Consider the following 23,265-nt stretch of genomic DNA (forward strand, 5'->3'; position numbering starts at 1 on the left):
TTCCCTCTGTGTGTGCCTGTGTCATGACCTCTTCTGTAAGGATGCCAGTCATATTGGATCAAGGCCCATCCCAATGGCCTCATTTTAACTTAATCACTATTTTTAAAGGTCCCATTGCCAAATGCAGTCACATTCTGAGGTACTGGGGATTAGGGATTCAACATGAGAATTTGGGGGACACAATTCAGCCAATAACATGCTATGCTGAAATCCGATCCCCTTGGTACTGATTGTAAATTTCATGTAATTGATCACAGTGGGATATTTTGAAGCAACTGGAAATGGTTAGTCATCTCCAATGAAAAATTCTGACAAAATATAAAATGCATGCTTATTATAAGGCCTCTACCCTGGATTACAACTAATGTGTGAAAATGAGGTGCAAAGTATGTTAGAAGAATGTGAAAAAGTATTTTCCTGCTGCTACGCTATCTAGTGTGTACCTAGGAAATCGCACCAGAGTGGAGTCACCAGGAGAATTCTTCTCTGTTGCCATTTGGTGTGTAACTTGGGAATAACAGGTGAGTTGACGTCCTCCTCTGCTACTTAGCGTGCATCTTGAGATTAACACAGGAGAGGACATCACCAGGAACGCTCTTCTTGCTTTCAAACAGTATACATTTTGAGAATAACACCAGATTGGAGTCTTTAGGATAAATTCTTTCTTCTCTGCTGCCATCTAGTGTTATCTTGGGAATAACATCTTAGTGGATATCGGCTGGAAACACTGTTCCGCTGCCGGTTTACTTTGCATCTTGGGGATGACACCGCAATGGAGGGCACTAGGGAGAGTTCTTTTCTGCTGCCATCTAGTGGGCATCTTGGGAATAACACCAGAGCTGTGGTAAGCTGAAAATTTATTCAGTACAATCATCTTGTGTGCACACCTGCGTGCAGGTCACCAGGAAACACTCTTTCTGCTACCACACAGTGCGCATGTTGAGAATGCACCAGAGCGAGGTCACCAGTAAAAGCTCTTCTCCGCTGCCACGCCGTGTGCGTTTTTGGAATAACACCTGAGTGAAGTTACCAAGAAAAACCATTCTCTGTTGCCACCTATTGTACTTTTGGAGAGTAACACCAGAGCGGAGGTCACCAGGATAAGCTCTTCCTTGCAACCACCTAGTGTATAACTTGAAATAACACCAGAGTGGAGATCTCCACAAGAAGTTATTCTCTGTGGTCACCTTATGGGTATCTTGGGAATAATACCTGGTTGAAAGTTACCAGGTCACAAGAAAACACTCTCCTCTTCTGCCTTCCAGTGTGCATCTTGAGTTTAACACCTGAGTGCAAGTTACCAGGAAAAGCTATCCTCTCCTGCCAAGTAGTGTGAATCTTGGGAACAACACCAGAGTGGAAGTCACCAGAAAAGCTACTCTCTTCTACTATCTATTGTGTATGTTAGGAGTAACACCAGAGTTAAGGTCATCAGAAAAATCTCCTCTCTCTCCAAAGGCTTCAGAGCCAACGAGGAATGTGTCAGACCCTGGGCCTTGCCCCAGGTGCAGTCATCTGTGCCTGGATCTGCCCACTGGAATGTGGAACCTTCAGGTGAAACCTGGCCCAGGGCTTGGTACGCCCTGAGTCAACTGCCTATGCATGCCTTTGGCTGCCTTCACCTTTCGGCTCCTTACCTTTTACAGGGCATATTGTGAAGTAAGAGTGTGCTTAGAAAGTCTATGTAAGTTATCACATTTCAGGGCATTGGCATGCAAACAAAAATTTATTTTGTGTTTAAAAGAGGCAGCCCAGGAGAACCAGATCGAAAGGAACCCAGGTCTGAGAGCAGAAAGTTTGAGTGTGTGTGGAAAGACAAGAAAGAGGCCTGCAGGGAGAGCCAGGGAGTCAGGCTGTCATGGGTCCCCCGGCTCTTGTCTGGAGGCTGCGTCTGAAGGAGCCTTGGAGACTCCACTCCAGGTGCAACATTTGCAAGAGGAGCTGAACACCAGGCTCCCCGGGCAGCTTTGCTAGAACAGCCACCCCTCCTGCACCGCTGTGGTGAGCGGACCTGTCCATGTGCTTGGGGTACAGTCTGTCTGCTTTACCCTTGCATAAGGTGCATTGTCCAAGGCTGGGGCCGCTCTCAGTTTCAGAGAACTGGCACGGTGTGGTGGGAACTTCAGGTTCTGGGGGTTGTAAAGGCATACATGGAAGAATGGGGAAAACAGTGAAGATTCAGCCAAGGCTATCTCAAGAGACCCCAAACCCGCAGGCCATGCATAGTCAGTAACTACGGCTGGCACCGGCTCAGCACCCCACACTCTACATTCTCCATCTCTTTCTGTCACCGTCTGGCCACTTCCCTCATTCTCCCCATGTTCGTCTTTGTCAGACTAGGTTCAAGGTTTACTCTTTTCATCTGACGTCCTCGCTCTCTGACAAAACTGAGCCTCTGCTCCTGATAGATCTCCTGTCCCTCCTCCCCCTCCCTTCCTTATTGCTTCTTCACTCTGCCTTCTCCTTTAAGGAGAACGATGAAAAGGTTTTACCCTCCTGTTTTATTACTTGGAATAAACTTGGCAATCTTAGGTCCACCTGTCTTTTGTGAACCTGCCTCCCCCATAAATGGCTGCCAAATCGTAAGCTGCAGGACGGTCATGGCCAAAGACCCTCAGGACCTGGGCCCTGTGTCCCATCACACACCAGGTCATCCTGATTCTGAGCAGACTGGGTCTCTGTGCCTGGCATGACCCTCACAAAGTGGCAACGTGTACTCAGTTTTCAGAGATTTTCCTGCGTCTGCTGTTTTTTTGTTTTTTGTTTTTTGTTTTTTAAATTAACCAGTTCAAAATAATCTTTATGCCAAAGAGACATATTTGTGGGGCGGCATGTCCTGCTCCCTCTTACCTGGATGTACCTCGATTTGTTTATGCATTCATCTACTGAAGGATATCCTAATTTCTTTAAGTTTTTAGCCATTACGAATAAAACTGCTGTGCATAATTACCTGCTAGTTTTTCAAAACCTTTGTATAAAAACACCAGAGGCATGGTTGTTGGACCCTAAGGTGAGAATGGTTTAGCCCTGGGAAAAACTGCCAAGCTATCTTCCAAGGTGGCTGTATATTCCCACCAGGAAGGAGTGGGAGTTCCTGTGGTTTTTACCATCAGGCATTTGGTGTCATTTTTTTGGAGTTTAGCAGTTCTAATAGGTGTGTAGTGCTGTCTCATTGTTGTTTTAACTTGTAATTCTCTAATGATATATGACATTGAGCTCATTTTTGTAAGCTTATTTACTATCTATTGTCAATGTAAGAAATGTCCAAACATGTAGAGAATTTTTATGAGTTTATTTGGGCCCGAGTGATGACAAATGCTTGAGAGCAAGATCTCAAATGCTCCAGAGAATATCAGTTTTGCATTTTCGTTTATGCGTTTGGAATTAAGGGGGGAATGTGGGGAAGATTACACAAGGGTGAGAGAAAGTAAGGCCAGAATTAGATTACAAACTAGTCAAGAGGATGTGCTCTCACTCTTCAGAAGGTAGAGTCTGAAAGAAGCTTGCAAAAGTGTGTTAGCCTTAGATGAACTTGGACAATGCGTAGGGCTTGCTCAAGGCAAAGATAAGCCTCTTAGTAAAGAAGTTATATGCCTGGGATGTGACGATCCACCATGACCTGCCCAGTTGGGAATTTGTGACCAGATCACCATGAGGGTACTCCCCATAGAACCGCTATATTTCTTCCTTGGCCAGGTGTCTGTTCACATCTTTACCCAATATTAGTGGGGTTGTTTTAGAGTCCTTTATATAGTTTGAATAGAAATCCTTGATCAGATATGTGTTTTGTAAATATTTTCTCCCAGACTGTGGCCTTCCTTTTGGATCTAAGAATTAAAATTGGGAAGTGTGAGCCTCCGACTGTGAGTTTCTTTTCGAAGAAACTCTTTGGGGTCTCTTAAAATTTTATATGATTGTTAGGATCAGTTTGTGTATTTTCCCCAAAGACCTTTGGGAATTTTCGTAGGAATCACATTAAATCTTTATATTGCATTTGTACTATTGCCATCTAAACAATATCATCTTTTTATCACCATGGGATGACTTCACAGTTTAGTTTTTCTTTTATTTCTTTAGCAATGTTTTGTAATTTTTGTGTACAAGTCTTGCACTTTGATTCAATCTATTCTGAAGTGTTTTATTAATGTTGGTGCTACTAAAGATGAAATCACTTTCTTAAATTCTTTTTGAGGTTATTCCTTGCTAGTGTATAAGAAAAATAGACTTTTGCGTATTGATATTTTGTCCTGTAACTTTGCCAAATTAGTTTATTAGCTCTAATACTTTTTGTTGCTTCTTTAAGAAGTTCTATATATAAAAATTATGTGACCTGTTGTCTACGACAAATAGACGTTGTTTAATTTTTCCTTTCACCTGGGGATGCCTTTCATTTCTTTCCTAATTGCTTTGGATAGAGCTTCTAGTACAATATCGAACGACAGTGCTGAAAGAGCGTCCTGGCCTTGTTTCTGATTTCAGGAGTAAACCTTGTTTTCAATAATGAGCATGATGTTTCCTATAAGTATTGCATAGTGTTCTTTATCATGTTGACGAAATGTCCTTTTACCCCTACTGAGTGTTCATATCATGAAATAGGACTGGGTTTTGTATAAAGCTTTTTCTGCCTCAGTTGACATGATCATGTGTTGTTCCTTTGTACTGTTATTGTGGGGTATTACATGGCTTGAACAACCCCATGTTTCTGGTGTAGAGACAGTTGCTTATGGTGCCAAATCAGTTGGAACCATATTGTCCACTCATGACAATAGAGCTGATGAAGAGGAGGCAGGATCAGTGGAAGAGCACAAAAGCCTTATCACATGTCTCTCGTCACAGGTGAGGCTTGGAATGGATCTTACTAATGTAGTTCTTCCAACATTTATTCTTTAAAGATCTTTTAGAAATGTACCCAGACTTTTTTGCACACCTGGACTTGTGAGCCTCAGTGACCAGGTTTGCCAGAGACCAAATGGTTTGAGTGTGAAATGGTACCTCCCAGCCTTTCACACAGAAAGGAAAGGATCCGTTGCCAAAAAGCCACACAACCCTATTTTGGGTGAGATCTTCCAGTGTCAGTAAAATTAGAATTCCATTCTGAAGCTCTATGAGCTTGGGGACTGATGTACGTGGGTGGTGGCGGAAGAGGTTAAACTCCTTGACAACTGTTTCTTCTCCAATAATTAGTTTAGGTTTTTGGTATCTTTTGGAATCATAGAATTTTTCTTTAATAATTTTACTTGGCTCTTTAAAAATAATGGCACAGAATTAAACAAAATGGTCTTTCCTCCCATCATTTTAATTAGGATATTTGATTGTTTGTTTTTTAATTATCTAGTTTTACTTTTTATTTTTGTACCAAAAAGTCATTTAGGTTTATTTACTAAATCTATATTCCTTTTTATCTCATCATTTCCTACCAACTCCCTCATACTTTGTTTCTTCTATTTTTCTTTTTTTAAGAACAATGTCTAACACATTTTTGGGTTAGTCTGTTGAGAATGAGAAGCGAGGAAATTAGAGTTGAGATTATAAAAATGTTTTAGTTCAGCAATAAAAAGGAATAAAAAGTGGGTGCACGCTTAGAAGGGAACATTAGGTCTTTTTTTAAGGCAGGCATATTTAAATACATACAAACACAATTTAAATAAAATGTACTTGTTAATGAGAATCATTTGGCAACAAGGAATTTATTGTGAAGAGAAAGGGGTTCATCATAGGATGAAGACCTTACATAGACAAGAGTATAAGGCAACAACTGTGTACTTAGAACTGTTCCCAGATGGGCAGCTCATCCTTCTGACCAGGAGGCAGAAGACATTAACTATGGAAGCGTGTATGTGGCCGCTGTGGATGGCCCACTCGACGTTTGTGGTCATAAATCAACAACCCAGTGAGCGTGGCTGTTTTAATTTACGCTGGCAGCATTTTACAACGTTGCATGTACTTACAGCACAGGCACACTAAGAGATTTGGGTTTAACCCGGTTGGGGTTCTGCCAAATAAAGAGAGCACATGCATGAAGCTCTGCTTAAAACTTCATGGGATTCATGAACTCATAGGATAGATGATCTGTTTGAAAGAGGATTCAAGAACACCATAACATGGGACAGCACGAAGCAGCGAAGTGGACTTTTAAAATGCTATTCAGAATTTGATACTTGTGCCTAACAACATGATAGTTCAAGCTTTGCTAGGCAGGATAATGGGGGATTTCTTGGCCTTGAGGACTATTCACATCTTTGATTTTTTTTTTATCAGAATCTCTCAGAGATACTAGAGGGTTTTTAAGTTTACAAAATACATGCTTATAGAAAATTAAAACATAGAAATATATAAAGCCGATCATGAAAGTTCTCCCATAATTCCACTTCTTCACAAAGCCACTGACGTGGTGTTACTTCTCTATTAATTTTTAGAGCTTTAACAAATTATTTCACACAAAAAAAGCACTTTTCCTTACATAAGAGTAAAGTTTGCTCATCTTATTAGTCCTGAAAAATTCCTTTCTCGTAACTGATAGAAATAAATAGCAAGAAGGTACCATAATCTATTAAACCAGTCCTCTGTCAATAGGACACCTGGGCTAGTTTTAACTGGTAAAGGAAGGTACAATGAACTTGCCTGTGTTCACTTATCGGATTATTCCTATTAGACAGTTTCCTAATTTTATTTCTAATGAAGAGTTAGCAAAAGAGTTCAAGCATTTTCAATATACTCTGGAAAACTACCCACCTAAAGGTCGTAATAATTATACCCCCACCTACGGTGTGCAGGATGGGATATGTGTAATTTGGAAATGCTTATCCAAAATTATAGCATTTGAAAAACATTTGAAAGCAATTGTTCTTGTAACTGTGTTTTTTAACTACAGAAAGTAAAGTCTGACAAATCTCGACTGATGGGGAATCAGGATCCTAAGGGCATGGTCTATAAAACTCATATTTACTAGGAACCATAGGTATCAAAAACTTAATACTTTTTTTTTAATAAAGTCTTCATGAAAGATTGCAGCCCTTGCTACAGTTTTCAAATACCTCCATTACTATCTCCAGTAATCTCCCCAGGTTTTGGGATCTATACTGGCATCCTACTGCTTGTGGAATAAAAGCCAAACTCCAAACACGACCTTCGCCACTAGCACCGCCTGTACTCACTCAGCTACAGCAGAGGGCACTTTGTGCCTGGAACACGCCACATGCTTTCACACGTCAGCTGCATTCACTTTATGCCTCCTTAGAATAAATACCCTTTCCTTTCTCTGCCCTCTCAAGGCTCAGATCAAATACCACTTACTCTATCAAGTCTTCCACAATTCTCTCAGGAAAAATTAATGGTCTTTTCCTGTTACCCAAGCTTTTTGCTTGTGCCTCTATTATAGCATTCTGTAAGTTACTAAACTAGAAGTCTTGGAGGGCAAGCATATCTTATTTGCCTATTTCCTGAACAGTATCTAGAGCAGAACTTTGCAGAGCATGCATGCAAAAACTGTTTGTGGAATAAACATACATCAGTTAAATCAGGGCTTCAAATCCTTTAATCCCAAATTATCAGTCACAGATAACTATTTTTAAAGGATTAAAAAATAAAACTGACTGCTCCCTTCAAAACACGTCATTTATGTAAGCAGTTTCATAAGCTAAAAAAAAAGAGGGTGTCTTTTAATAAAACTGACAAAATAGTCTATCTTTAGAATAGTTATATTCAACAACCTGCATATGCTTGATATCTGCATCTTCCTGGGATCTCAAACTGTTTATTTTAGAATTACAGTTTATTATAAAATATGAAGCAGCAATGGTTCGAGCATGAGTTTCTGCTTTGTGGTCCTAGCCAGAGAACAAAATGACATCAATACCAAGCTTAAAAAAACCAAAAAACAAAAAACAACAAAACCGGGGGGCTGGGGCGGGGGGGAAGACCACCATGAAGACAGTGCCACATTAAAATCTCTTTCTCTTGATAATTTCTGGCTTCCAGCTGACGGGATGAGTTTCTTCTGTCTAAAAATAGAAAAGTAAGTAAGAAAAAAAGGATTATTACTTTGCTTCATATTTAATAACTTCCATTCTAACAAAAATAAGGTATCTAATCTATTCGAGTATACTATTTGACATCACATATTTATCAGTTATTCAACAATTTTAGGAATGGTTGACAAACTTTTTGTATTATTTGAATCTAATAAAAAATAAATGGCTTCACTACAAATCCAGTGTATGGTTTTTCATCTCAAATAAAACTGCTATTTAGATATTCTAGTAACACCAAAGCTGATGATTCTAGAATTAATTGCATAGCAATCTATTTATTTGGTATTATTCTTAGTGTAAGATTTTCCCATTTACTGTAATAAGGAAAGTTGGAATAAAATCATCTATGGATTTGCTGGCATCAATGAAAACAATACAGACGTCTATAAGCAGATACAACTCGATGATAAATATTTTAATACTATAAACATTTATTTTCCCTTGTGAAAATTTCAGTAATGTTAAAATGATAAAACACTTGCAAAATTGGCATGGCTCATTTACTTTAAAATGAATGTGAAATAGAGAACTTACTGCTGTATCATCCTCTCTGTACACTTTAATGGTTTTATCAGCTTCGGCTGTTAGTAATCGACTTTCAGATTGATCAAAAGCACAAGCAAATATTCCTGATTCACTGTCCAAAGACCCAGGCTGCACAGCTGCATGAACTCTCTGGAAATTGTAACCAGTTCTCCAGTCCCAAAGATGCATAGTGCCGTTGTCAGCTTAAAGGGAAAGATCTAGTTAAACTTGGTGTCCCTGAAATGACTCAGCTTGACAGACATTTATTAAGTACCAACCATTAGCCAAGCACCACGGCAGTAACTACATTTATAAAAATACACAAAACACAGGTACTCAAGCTTCTCTTAACACTGGTTTGTCCACTTTCATTTGTGTTCAATTCAGAATTCACTATAGATCTCAAAAAGCACCACGAAATGGCATCCAATTCCAGAATACATGGCCAAACTTTAGGCAATTCCCAGCATAAATTCCTAGCTTACATTTACCATATGAGAACTCAAAAACGGCTGACCTATGGAATATACTGCATGGATTATGAATAAGCATGAACACATATATGTAAACATTCAAATATACATTAACTAGGCAAGCTCTGCTATAATACTTAGGTGTGATGGCTTAGAAACTTTACCACTGTTTACTCATTCACTAAAAGAAAAAACGACAGACTAAAACACATTTATCATAAAAACAATATTTTACCTCCAGATACAAGCACTCCATCAGAATTTACTGTCAATGTGTTAATAATAGCATTATGACCAGAAAGATTTTGAATAAAACTTCCATCAGGGAATTTCCACTGTTTTATGTTATCTGGAGAACCAGATGCAAACGTGTAACTGAAATAAGATTAAAAACAATTAATGACAAAGTAAACCATGTAAAATAAAATGGTAGATTTAAGGTAGCTTATTACAGTTGTATTTTGCACGTATACCCACTGATCTATGTTGTTGTACCAAAATATTGTCACACCAACAGGTAAAAATATCAAGACATTTGCTCCAAGTTAAATCTGATTTTCAAGTTATTTTTAAAGTATTCTAAGTCCTAGATTAATGTTTTATTCTCCTTGCATTTCCCCAATGGTCTATACCGAGCTAGAGCAATAAATGTAAAAATCCCTAAATTCACACATAGGGCAGAGGGTTGTGCAACTATCTTGGAGAAAGAACAAGAGAGGGAGAGAGAGGACAAGAGGATGAAAAAGGGAGTAAAGGAAAGAAAGAGGGCAAGAGGAGGAGAGAGAAAGGAAATGAGGGAGAAGGGAATGAGAAAGGCAGGGCAAAGGAAAAAGAGAAGGAATAAGGGTAAGAAAAAGAGGGAGGGAGAGGGAAAAGAGAAAAGACATGAATGTGCCCAGAAAAATGTCAGAGTGACATGACATAAACAACAGCTTGGGATATTATGCTCCGCCTCTTAGGATACCATGACTATCATGTTCATGGTTCCTACTTTTTCCCCTATGTCTATGAACTTCCTCCTCCTCAAGAATTAAACTATTCTATGGCTATCTCAGTGTTCAATAAATATTTATGTCCAAAACATTAAATCTAGCTATTAGCTTCTATTTTGACATTGAGCTTTTAACCTTGTTTTATTCATATTATCTCATTTGACATTATCATTTTCTATCATGTAGAAAACTTTTCTCATCTTCTATAGGGCACGGAGCAAAATACTACAAAGGGAAAATAAAAGAAATTCATGTTCACAAGTGGTACAGACCTAGAGGTGGCAGTGTCTAAAGGACTACCAAAAGCAGTACTAATGCTGGTATTTCTGCGCTATTCTAAGAACTGAAGGAAGACAAGGAATTAGGAGAATATACTTACTGTCTTGGATGTAACACTACAGCCCTCACTGATTTTTTGTGATTTGTTAATGTGACTCTTGTTTTTCCAGCCACCAAATCCCATAATCGTATTGTGGTGTCATGACTTCCTGTATGAAAATAACACACAAATCCCCAAAACATAGATCAGGGAAGAGAATGTAAAAGTTAAGTATAACAAAATATAAAGTGTTCTTCCATAGACACATATATACTAAAAGGAAGTAGTACCAACTCTTGGCTAATTGCTTCCAAAATTTTAGGTTGGTTTTAATAAATGCTTGTCCACTGAACAGCTAGAACAACTATGAAGGTCAAAACAAATGGAGAGGGAGAAAAAAACCTCGAATGATTTTTAGTTAATGAAATACATCAAGGAATTACTTTCTGCTCTTAAAGGCCCATTGTTATTAATCTTGTTTTAACCAAAACAAGACTCAAATCAGCTCTAAAGATTATTAGTCTCAGGGTATCCTGTCTTCTAACTTCAATTTTCTAAACCAGTAATTCTGATACTATGAAACAATGCTTAATTTATCTAACATCAACATTTTCTAGTCGGACATTACATAATACTGTGTATGACATATTCTATGATATGTAAAAAGTATAAGGAAAACAATCAAATGAAATGTTACAAATTTCGAATGCACAGAAACACTACAAGTATAATGAGTCATAATATGAAAAATATATGTGTAATCACAATGATTTCTGATATAAATATATTATAAACTTGAAAAGTATCAATCGTACCGGTAATAATCTGTGGTTCTGCAGCCTGACATCTCACCGTAGCAACTGCATTTGTATGTCCGGATAACGTATGTACACTGGCTTTAGTTCTCACATCCCAAATCTATAAAAACATAATAGACATACCATCAAAGAGAACAGGTGTTTATATCTCAGGCATGTAACTGAAAGAATTTAAGGCTGAGAATTTACTACACAGCTGTGCCTGAATATAATGAAGAAGGCACTTAAATGAGAGGTAATCTCTAAGCTGGCTAGGGAATGTAGACAGACAGTTGATAGGGGAAAAAAAGCTAAAATATCAGGGGACTGAAAGTCTAAGAATGGGTAAAATGGGACTGCTGGCTAAAACAGCTAATAGACAATAGCTGCGGTGACAGGCTGGAATGTGAGAGTGTCACATTTCAGGGACAGGGCACTCCCAATAATCAACAGAACTAAAGATGACGATGGAAAAACATCATCAAGAAACTGAGAAATCAGGTTATTAGTTAGGACACTAACTAATGGTAACTACCTTCAAGTTTCTATCAAAAGATATATGACTCCATTTCCAAATATGCATCCTGTAAGATGCAATACATTTTAAGCTAAACACAAAGCTCTATTCCACTGACCCGTGCAGTTGAATCTCGACTACAGGTCACCAGCACATCAATTGTTGGGTGCAAATCCAAACCATACACTGCACTCAGATGTCCATGATAGTGCCTTATAACCTAAATGTAAAGGAGGAAAGTTAAAATTCCTATAAGTAGTAAGAAAAAAAATGGTGCATGTTTTAAATGCTTCAATCCAAGCTCACCTTATTATATTCAAGATCCCAGCATTTGACCTGTTTGTCTTCTCCACAGGAGAACAGGTATGGGCTCCTTGAGCTTACTATCACACCACGCACTGTACTAATGTGCCCAGTTAATGACAGTTTTAACTTGCCACTAGCCAAGTCCCAGATCTGCAATCAAAGAATATTTAATTTTTCTTTTTGCTGATTATTCCAGAGTTTTAGAATCCCGATGTTAAAACTAAGTCTTCAAAAAGTTAAAGATACAAACATATAAAAATTTCTAAATTTGCAAAACAAACCCCCTACCCCTCCAAAATAAATGCAGGGAAAAAATTAAAAGGCATGCTCAAACTGGAAAAATATTTTTAATAGATGACAAAAGGTTAATATTCTTAATATATAAAGGGATCGCTAATAACAAAAGTATGCATACCACAGTATTAAATTAGCCAAGGACAGCAATAACTTGAAAAAACCTCTGTGAAAACAACCTACGTGTCCATTGATGGATGAATGGATAAAGAAATATGGTATATATACATATGATGAAATATTATTCAGTTATATAATTGAATGAAATCTTGTCATTTTGACAACATAGAAGGATCCCGAGGGCATCATGCTATGTGAAATAAGTCAGAGAGAAAGACAAATAGTACGTGATCTCACTACACGAGGAATCTAAAAAAAAAGCTAAAAACCTGAAAAACCCAAGAAGCCATGGGTGAAGGATACGTAAAGGTAAAACTTACAGTTAATAAATTAGTAAGTTATGGGGATGTAATGTATACATGGTGACCATAGTTAATAATACTGTAAAGCATATTTGAAAGTTGCTGAGAGAGTAATCTTAGAAGTTCTCATCACAAGAAAAAAAAACTCTGCAACTATGTGTGGTGGTAGATGTTAACTCGACTTATTGTGGTGATCATTTCACAATATATACAAATTCTGAATCATTATGTTGTATACCTAAAACTAAACTAATGTTGTTTGTCAATTATAACTCAACAAAAAATTTAAAAACCCTAAATGTAGCTAATAAAGCATCAAAAATTTCAACCTCACTAGACATTATATATATACCATTTTGAAAAGATTAGGTATCCATATCTGCTTATCATATTAGTAGATATTTTTAAAGATACACAGTCAATAGGTGAAAAGAATCCACTCATACACTGCAAGTATCAATTCACCATTTTGGAAAATAAGTTGTGCTTTGGGTGCTAACTTAAAAAATGTTTGGCCCATTAATTCCATTTCTGGGAATCTATCATAAATAATTTAAAAGACAGAAAAAGCTTTAGGTACAAAGATTAACTTCAGTATTACTTGTGATAGTGAATGTTAGGAAGCTAAAAATATAATGTCCAGTAATAGGAAAATAGATTATAGAATACCTAAATGACGTTTTTAAAAAGATGTTCGATTTTTCATAAGAATATGCCTTTGATATGTTACACACAAAAAAGCAGGGTTCAAAATTACGTATCAACCATGACTTTTAAAAGATACACATTTATACACATAGGAAAAAAGTACAGAAGAAAATGCATTGATATACATGTACAGAAATAAATACTAAAAAGAAATTCATTTAAATATCTAGCAGTAGTAGAATTACATATGGGTCTATGCTTTTTATATTTTTTTTATATTTTCCACATTTTTTATAGATAAGCATTCTTTAATTTTATAACCAGAGAGGAAAACCCTTAAATATCAAAGAATTAGTGGTGGTAGTCAGCATGTACTGTTTGGAAAAAAACTGTTGTTTAAATACCACTCTTAAGACAGAATTATTTGGAACTTTTAACTGGTATATATAATACATTTTACTCCATACTCAGGTCTAAGAAATCAGAGGAGCTACAAGAGCAATTCCCACCAGAGGAAATAACTTAAAATAGATTAAATGTACATAGCAAACAGAAAGTCATGCTTATTTTTTTCTTCCTCTTTTATTACCTTTATAGTTCTGTCAGCAGATCCAGTAACAAACCACTGATTTCCAGGTTCCACAGCGATGCATCGAACCCAGCCAAGATGCCCACTGATCACCTGTATTAAAAAAGAAAAGGTGGAATGGGCAGACACATAAATTAAAGGTTATTCAATTTCAATTTGTTATTCATAAGTTAAAGTTTATTCGATTCAAGTTTGAATTGCCCTTCCTCACATCTTCAAATGATACAAGATTATAATAAAGTTATTTGACGATTAGATTTTAGAATAACTATTAAAGTACTTCAATCTGTGAATGAAAACACAAAGTGTAGTATATCTATACAACGGAATACTACTCAGCAATAAAAGGAATGTAATAATACTCGCAACAACTTGGAAGAATCTTAAAGGCATTAAGCTGAGTGAAGGAAGGCAGTTTCAAGAGGTACATACTGAATGATTCCATTCATACAACACAGTTGAAAAGACACAACATAGAGAAGTTAAATAAATGGTTGCCAGGCCTGGAAAAGGGTATGGCTGTAATAGACGAGCACAGGGGTGTTTCGAATTGGTGTAACTTCTATATCTGGAATTTAGTAGTAGTTACCCAAGTCTACATAGCCATTAAAATTTAAGAGATCTGTATACCAAAATAAAATCTATTTTATCGTATAATTTAAAAAGTAAAATTTAATATATATATTATGTATAGATGTACTTTTCCAACTACATACATGGTATTTTAGATCTGGTACATTTTAAATCATTTTATTTTACTAGACTTGAAAAGATAATCAGTCGGGTCAAGGAAATGTCCTAATACATTGTTTTTCCCCTTGGCCTTCGTAGTAAGCACTCACTTTCCTAAATTTACTTCATCTCTCCACATTTAGTAGCACTCTACCAATATTTTATACTGTATTTTATACACAATACAAGTATAGCTTTTACTTAATCTCCTTCCCAAGATATCTTTTAAGATAGTGCCTAAGCCCTTCCCTCAAACCACCTCAGATCACTTTACCAGTTCTCCTATTCACTTCTTTTCTCCTCACTCTATTACTCAGCTCTTGCCAACCGGAAAGCAGTAACCATGTTTCACGCAGGGGAATAATACACAGATTTGCTCACCCTGTAGAGTTTCCACGGTGGGTGCCACTGGGGCTTTGGCATTGTAGGGGCTTTTTTAGCCATCAGTGCAGAGTTCTTGGCATTACCACCCTCCATAACAGCCTAGATATGGAACGCATCACATTATTATTAAAGATATCATATTTAAGTTTCCATGTTATCAATTTGAAAACGGACCTTCAAAGAGGGACTTTATGAAAGCTTTTTTTCTGTACATGAAAAGAAAGGACAGCTAAAAATGTCTGCATAGCTAGAAAATGAGTCTAAGACTTCTAATCGAAACTATATTTCCTATATGTTAATTTTAGTTTTAAATAGCAATTAAAAATCTCAGAGAGGAAGAACATTAAATTTAAGAGCACGTATCACTGTATGAGTTCAAAACCCAGCTCTGCCAATAACTGGCTGATTGATCCTAAGTCAAAATTATGTGACCTCTGTACCTCCTTTATAAAATGGAAATTAAGTGCCTACCGCATACAGTTATGATGATGAACATAGAGTAGTAAATGCTGTACAAAGGGCCTACTATTAAGTGACTGTGAGTGGATTAACACCACTGCCTTTCATTGTCATATTTTAACATCATTAATATGGCAAAGGACAGACTGATAGTTCCTTGTTTATCTTCCCCCGAAATATTTCAATACTATTTTAAAAGGTATTCTAGCTGACGTATTATCTACTGTTAGCGTCCATCCAAAAAATAATTAAGCCCATAGTTCCTACCCTCAAAAAGCTAACATTTCTTCCTCCTCAAAAGGCAGAAAGGCTCAGAAGAGATCTATGAATGGAGGCTAACAAAGAAATGTGGTAGGAGGATTAAATTCATACACGCCATAACGCCGAATCAACTGCATAATAAACTGAGGTAAAGCCTACACTTATTCCAAGTAGCAGCATATTTTCAATTATATTTTCTCTAACTTTCACCAATAACAACAGTAGCTGCCATTTACTTAAACTTATGTATTTCTAAATGCTCATTTATACACTAGTTGTATAGCCCATGAAGTTACAATACTGATAGCTCTCAATTCCAACTATATAAATCAACTTAAAGTTTTTTTGAAAAAAGCTTTCATATCTAAAACATACTAATACAAATTTCAGAATAACATTCCTTGTATTTTTAATAGTGGATAATAAAGGGCAACATTGTCTTCATGAAACAAATATAATATAAATGTGTAAATAGACAGAATTAACAGAATTTTACATTCCAAAAAATATATCTATTCACTAGCAACTTAAATTAGCTCAGGTTACTATTTACTTTAACGACTGCGAAAAAATATTCATTTAATATTTAAGGTAAGACTCTTGGGATAAAAGGAAATAAGGCAACGTGTTCCAAAAGGTAGAAACTTGCAGCGCGATCTGACACCAAGAAACTCACCGAAGTCATCCCCGCGGGCTGTGAACGGTCAGAGGGCCCAGGATGTCGGTATTCCCCTCCAGCAGGCGCACTACGATTTGCATCAACCCTGAGGCAAGAAAATCACATTCTAAGTAATTAATGCCGCTAGTCTCATGTTCTGCAGGACAAATTTTATGTTAAATTTTTAAAGCAGTTTAAAGAAAAATGTCATGTAATACATAATTATAAAGAAATAAATTTAAAAATGAGAAAAAATGTGTAATTTTTGTAATTAGAAGGGTATTTCATACCTGGCCTGAGAAGAAGGTAACGCCACAGCTAAGGACTGTGCGGCTGATTCACTTGGCATTCTTTGGATCTTAGTATCTGCTGTTAAAGCAACCCCTGTTTAAAAAAGAAAAAAGTTCCTTTTAGTAGCTATCTTTGTTTCCACTTCTTTGCATTTAAACTTAACTACTGGAGAAAACTATACCAAAAAGGTAACAGTGATTATATCCAGGTGGTGGTATTACAAAAAGTAATTATGTTTTGCACGTCTTTTGTCACAACTCAAATTTGATTTAATCACAAGCAGGTTGGAATAACAAAGCCCAAGATAGTAAAGTTAAATATCTATAATCTTGGGATAATCAGATATAAAAATTAAGCAGTTCTCTAAACACTAACAAAATATTTCGAAGAGTAAATGTAAATTACTACAACAAACAGCACTGATTCACCTGTACTTTCATTATGGTGAATCCTGTCCTCCAAAGTTACGAGAACCTACATACACTATGCTTTTTTATACTCTACCCTGTTATACTGGCAACTCCATTCGTGTGCCTATTCCTGTGTCAATTCCTCTACACAAATATTCCTCTACCCAGGAAATATTTCTAGCACATCTGCTTCTATACTAACATTTCCAGTATCACTTTTATAAGCTTGGTAATATTTACATGTCTGTCTAAACCTTCAAATAATATGCTTGTCTTACCCTGGGGTAGTTTCACTGTCTTTGAATTCCTAGCACAGCGCGTGGAAAAATATAGGTGCTTAAGAATGTTTGCCAAACAAATGCATATGATACTAAGTATTAGTTAATTATCATCTAAAAGCTATGTATGGATACCTGGCTAGTCAGCTTATCTCGTATTTTTTAGGCAATGGGAATCGCTATTAGCGTGTTCATGAAAATACATGTGACGGTAAGACATTTTCAATATGTAACATCTCACTTACCAGGTCCTGGTGGATATGGATGTGTACCTGTCACCAAATATTCAACTTCCTGTCCTTTAAAAAAAGAGAGAAATTAATGGCAAAATTTACCTCATGTACTAGTATAATCTCTTTTAATGAATTAAATATTAAACTATCAATTGGATTTCTAAAATGTTAACAATTAAACCCAAGCCTCAGAAATAAAGTAAGCTGATCATTTTTCTTTTGGCTTCTGAAGACAATGCACATAGTGATTTCCTTGGCTATTTGCTGACATGATGTTAAGAAAGCTTCTATATTTGCTACATAGCAATGCTGTGTAGAGAGATCATCCTATAAAATAATAATCCACTCCGGTTTTTCTTTTAAGCAAATGGTTTCCCCCTGGAATCTCTTAATTATCTTTATTTGCTACAATTTCGGTGCTTAATATTATCTTTCTGAATTACAGCCAAGAGAAGCAGATGGTCTCCCCATAGATTAGGAATTTTTCCTTTAGTCTCCACCATGACCTTCTCCATATCCTAAGAATTTCTGCCATCATTATACTACCACTTTTTTTTATTTCCTATAAGGGAAAAAATCCACTAACCAGTAATTTCACTTATCACTCCAATGAAGACATCAAGATTTACATCATTAACACCAGTACAGTGTTAAATAGGGTAGGGCTCTAATTAGCCCTGCCAGGAGAGGCATTAATACAACCTTTCATTTACCTATTTTTAAAATTCACATCAAAGTTTTGACATTTCTGACAACACCAGGCTCACCTTGATTGGCAGGGTATTGTTTATGACCATATGAATCTGATGCATTCTGAGGGCCCTTCTCTTTAAAATTTTCTTTCAAGGTAGGCATATGCAGAACAGGTCCATACTCATTCCGCAGCTTGATTGCCATTTTTCTTTTGTGACTATTTAAAAAAGTTATAAACATAAGAACGGATCTTTGAGTACTTCAGATATATTCACCAATCTAAACATATTCACAGATAGCCAGGAAACAAGTACTGAAATAGCTTAAGTTTGCCTCATCACGTAGGAAAAGTTTTTATTAAGATTTTGAAGTTAAACAGCATTTTAAAAAGCTCTAATTTTCCAATTACATTTTCACACTTTTACTCAAATCCACCACATAGCATCCACTAAGTCTAAGTAATACTTAATTAACCAATAAGTAGAAAACTTTCATGATGTGTTATCAAGGGTCTAACTGACTTAAAAATATATAGAAACTAATATATCTTTTAAAAAACTTTAGAGTCAATATACTTTCCTTTGAATGTCTAAATATAAAAATACTGTAAAAGCTTCTATAGTAATCTTTACTGGATATATAGAAAACAGAACCAATCGAAATACTCAATTAGGTCAACAGTTTAAGAAGAAATGCACTTATATTACTTTTAAGAATAGGCTACTTTACAAATTAAATATAAATGCTTTTTGAGGAACTAAGTAAATTTTCAAAGACGGGTAAAGGACAAAGATGGAACACTGCACATAATGCAATTCCAGACTGGAGCTGGAGATGTAGAACCAAAAATATGCCACCACTCAAAAATCTTCATCATACTAACGAGAAAAGATGGGAGTAGAAGTACTGGCCAGGTACAATTTCAGCTCAGCAAGGCTCTGAGAGCAGCGGGAGGGAAGCTGAAAGCACATACAAAGTGATTGATTATAAAATATAGCACCTAAAGGGGCTCTCCTAATTACTGGGTATTTGTAAAATGCAATTAATTAATGTAAAAGATAAGGCCAAAAAAAGAGTTAAATCAGCTTAAATTATGCCCAAACATCATTCACTATTGAATAGATATTCTAGAGTGTTAGTGTTACTCGCTAAACTTTAATGGTCCCCTTCTCCCTGATCTCTTCCCCCAATATTAGAAGTTTAATTATTCTAGCAATTGAAAAGAAACTCTATCTACCTCTCTTCATCCAAAGGCACAGGTTTTCCATTATCAGCTACAAACATGTCATGGGTCCTCTTCAATGACCTGAACACAAGTGTATGCACAGAATGTTTCTGTACCTCCTAGAAAGAAAGAGTGTAGTTACATATCAAGCTACAAATTACACATATTGAACCTAAATTAAAGACAAGTTAGTTGTTATACTACATGTTTAAATATGTAAAAAACTATGTATGACTCATGATAGCTATTTTTAGTAAGCTACAGCAGTCAAGTTCAGAGAAGAGGAGGAAGCTCCTCTTTGGCTACGGCCTCAAGTGTACCAACTGAGTGATGCCTGAGACTAGTCATTTACTCAGTAAAAATTTACTGAGCTATTACTATGCGTCTGGTAGGTACTATGCTAGAAGCTAGCAACAGAATGATGAAAACACAGTCATGATCCCTGTGATCAAGAGGAAACAGACAAAAAAATAAGCGAAATAATTCCACATTTTCATAAATACTATGAAGGACACAAGCAAGGGACTGAGTCAGAGAATGGGGCAAGAACTTAGGATAGTTATACAAGATCTCTCCAAGGTGATATTTCAGCAGAAAGGGAGTCGGCCTTGCACAGAAGAGGTAAGAACAATACAGGCAGACAGAAAACACCATGTACAAAGGTGTTCAGAAGTGGATATGCAGCCAAGAGCTGCAAAGAGTTGTAATTATTCAAAAAGAGGGTGCGTTGTGATGCAAGATGAGGTTGCCAGGGTAGACAAGGCCCAGATCAGGTTAGGTTTTTCTTAAGACCACTGCGACAGTCTGTATTTTTGCTCCAGTAACATAGGGCCAGTAAAGGGCTTTAAGCAAGAAAAGCAGGCCGAACTTACGTTTTTAAACAGATTAACTAGGAGGCGGTGGGAGGTGGGAGGGTGGAGGGGCGCTGTAGCAAAAATGGAAGAAAGGAGACCAGCTGGGCGATAATGTACCTGTCTAGGTGTAAGATGATGTTGGTCTGAATTAAGGTAATGGCAGTGGGTACGCACAAAAGTCCAGAAATAGTTCCGAGAAAAGACAGACAAGGCTTGCTGATAGAACTGTCGTTAGAACTAGGGAAAGATGTGAAAATTAAAGACTGAAAGGTTTTCCTGGGGGAAGAGCTAAAATAAACAAAGTGAGCATCACAGAAGACCGCCGATCTTGTGGAATACAGAATTACTGACACTACCGTGAATACCGGTGGGCGAAGATGGACAGAAGCCCCGCCCGCGACGCCAGTGCCCACCGCAAGTGCCTAAGGTTCAGGTCAGAACTAGAGGAATTATCGCAGGCTTACTCCGCAGACAGAACCTCTAACTCGTGCTCTCATCCAGCCTCTCCTCTCTCCCTGAAAACCTTGAGACCATTCGGCCTCGGCCAAACAGCCTCCCCTCGCAGGCTCTCCTCTCCCCAGACTCCTCAAACCCTCGAGCCCCTACGCCCGCCACCAAAGAAACACGGTGCACAAGCAAACTGCTCCTGACAACCCAAGCGTCACTTTACCTCGACCATGATGCGGCCGCGTATTTCGCCACCCTGGAACCCAAGAAACTAATCACCAACGCAAAAACCGCCGCCACAACTGCGCAGCCTCTTCCGGAATCTTGCGCCCTGACGCCGGATGTGACGCAGCTCCGCGCCCCGCGCGCTGGTCCCCGCAGGCCTCCGGGGGCCGCCGGGCGCGCCTTTCTCCTCGGGCTGCCTCTGTGCGGCGGAGCCTCGCGGCCGAGCAGCGGAGCCTCCTGGAAAACGAGTTTTACTCCGTAAAAAGAAAAATTGATGTAGTTGAGTGTTTGCAAACTTGGATACACAAACATTTCATTGTCTCTGCTTTCTTTAACCATAATCAGTTCCCCTGATCTTGTCCTCAGAGCATACTGCGTCTACTTTGAAGAAGACGGGTTGGGGGGGGAGGGGGGCGGGGGGCGGAGGGCGGGGCGGGGAATCGATCAAAAGTATAGCCAAGTGAATTAATAGTCTCATTTAGAAATTCATCAGTTTTAATCACACATATTAAGGTCATACTTGAAAATGCAATCATCTCTGAATTTGAATGTGAGTTTTCCCTAAGAACTGATTTCTCTAAGAGTGGCCACTGATGGTAGTAGGACTTGGCAAGGAAATGCCATAATTATAAAATATATACTGTATAGGGAAACCAAGTCGTATTATAACTATAGACAGTAATAACTATACAAAAGAAAATGGTTTTAAATAGAAGTAAAATTATAGACATGTAAGCAAGCTTATATATATATGTATATATATATATGTTGCAATCTAATTTAGGTCTATTAGCTTGCTAATCTTCCTAAAAATATAAGTCCAGTCTCATAAAAATGTAATTATTAAAGTAAATGAAAGTAAATTAGATTATGCTCCTTTCAAATCCACTTGAAAGTTTTAGATAGATAAAGCTCAGTGACCCTTTTATCTAGCTCAGGGACTCATTAATTACCTATATTGTGTGAAAATTTTGTGTTTATATAAGAACATGAATTTTATTCTGATGCAGGGGTTTTATAGGTTTTTTTGGATTCATGAAAGGATCCAGGACACTAAGCAAAGGTTAAGAATCCTGGTCCTGGCTGACACACAGAGCTGCCTTATTTGAGCAGTAGGGGTCACTGTTGCTCTTTTAACAGAGTAAGAGGATTTTCCCTAAAGCACACACATGGTGAATTATTTATTTGTAAATATATTTTTGATATAATTAACAAAATTATTCTCCCAGATTAATCTAGTACCCACCTGGCACTATACATAGTTATTGCAATGTTATTGACTTTATTACCTATGCTATACTTTATATCTCTGTGACTATTTTGTAACTATCAATTTGTATTTAATCCTTTCACGTTTTTCACCTAGCCCTCCAACCCCCCTCCCTTCTGGCAACCATCAGTTTGTTCTCTATTATTTATGAATCTGTTTCTGTTTTATTTATTCATTTATTTTGTTCTTTAGATTCCACATATAAGTGAGATCATATGGTATTTGTTTTTGACTTATTTTACTTAGTACAATACCTTCTAGGTCCATCCATGTTGTCTCAAATGGTATGATTTCATTCTTTTTTATGGCTGATTAATATTCCATTGTGCACACACCTATTCTTCTTTATCCAATCACCTATTGGTGGGCACTTACGTTGTTGCATCTATACCCTGGCTACTGTAACTAATGCTTCAATGAACATAAGGGTACATATATCTTTTCAAATTAGTGTTTCAGATTTCTTTGGATAAATACCCAAAAGTGGAATTACTGGGTCTTAAGGTAGTTCTATTTTCAATTTTTTGAGGAGCCTCCATCCCATTTTCCATAGAGGCTGCACCAATTTGCAATCCTACCAACAGTGCACAAGGGTACACTTTTCTCCACATCCTTGCCAATACTTACTGTTTGTTGATGTATTTTGATGATGGCCTTTCTGATAGGCGTGAGGTGATATCACATTGTGGTTTTAATCTGCATTTCTCTGATGATTAGTGATGTTGACCATCTTTTTGTATTTCTATTGACAATCCGTATGTCCTCTTTGGAGAAATGTCTACATTTAGCTCCTCTGCCCATTTTTTAATAGGAGTATTCGTTTTTTGGGTGTTGAGTTGTATGAGTTCTTTATAAATTAATAATCCCTTAACCCTTTATCAGATGAATTATTGGCAAATATCTTCTTCCATTTGGTAAGTTGTCTTTTCATTT

At 37.1% G+C, this 23,265-nt stretch overlaps 1 protein-coding gene across 2 annotated transcripts; it reads right to left on the reverse strand.

The window, feature by feature from the left end:
- Window positions 1-7,511: 7,511 nt before the first annotated feature.
- PLRG1 (pleiotropic regulator 1) lies at window positions 7,512-21,190 on the reverse strand. Of its 2 annotated transcripts, none has more exons than XM_016138636.2 (15): window positions 21,061-21,190; window positions 19,549-19,655; window positions 18,386-18,528; window positions 17,631-17,684; window positions 16,697-16,790; window positions 16,425-16,512; window positions 15,026-15,127; window positions 13,913-14,005; window positions 11,960-12,109; window positions 11,772-11,873; window positions 11,155-11,257; window positions 10,400-10,508; window positions 9,264-9,403; window positions 8,565-8,758; window positions 7,512-8,000 (listed from the first exon to the last, which is right to left on the reverse strand). In XM_016138636.2, the coding sequence occupies exons 1-15, from the start codon at window positions 21,067-21,069 to the stop codon at window positions 7,941-7,943; spliced, it is 1,548 nt and encodes a 515-aa protein (XP_015994122.1). In that variant the 5' UTR covers window positions 21,070-21,190; the 3' UTR covers window positions 7,512-7,940. The 2 variants fall into 2 exon arrangements, with proteins under 2 accessions (XP_015994122.1, XP_015994123.1); XM_016138637.2 differs by lacking the exon at window positions 21,061-21,190 and adding an exon at window positions 19,195-19,270.
- Between the last annotated feature and the right edge of the window lie 2,075 nt (window positions 21,191-23,265).

This window comes from Rousettus aegyptiacus, unplaced genomic scaffold, assembly GCF_014176215.1.
Source record: "Rousettus aegyptiacus isolate mRouAeg1 unplaced genomic scaffold, mRouAeg1.p scaffold_m13_p_16, whole genome shotgun sequence".
Classification (NCBI taxonomy): domain Eukaryota; kingdom Metazoa; phylum Chordata; class Mammalia; order Chiroptera; family Pteropodidae; genus Rousettus; species Rousettus aegyptiacus.

Bases quoted from the DNA above. Each gene is read 5' to 3' on its own strand.
- PLRG1 (XM_016138636.2), bottom strand. The intron at 10,509-11,154 runs GTACGATTGATA...ATTTTCATACAG, and splicing joins AGAACCACAGATTATTACCG to GAAGTCATGACACCACAATA. The intron at 8,001-8,564 runs GTAAGTTCTCTA...TTCTATTTTTAG, and splicing joins ACAGAGAGGATGATACAGCA to ACAGAAGAAACTCATCCCGT.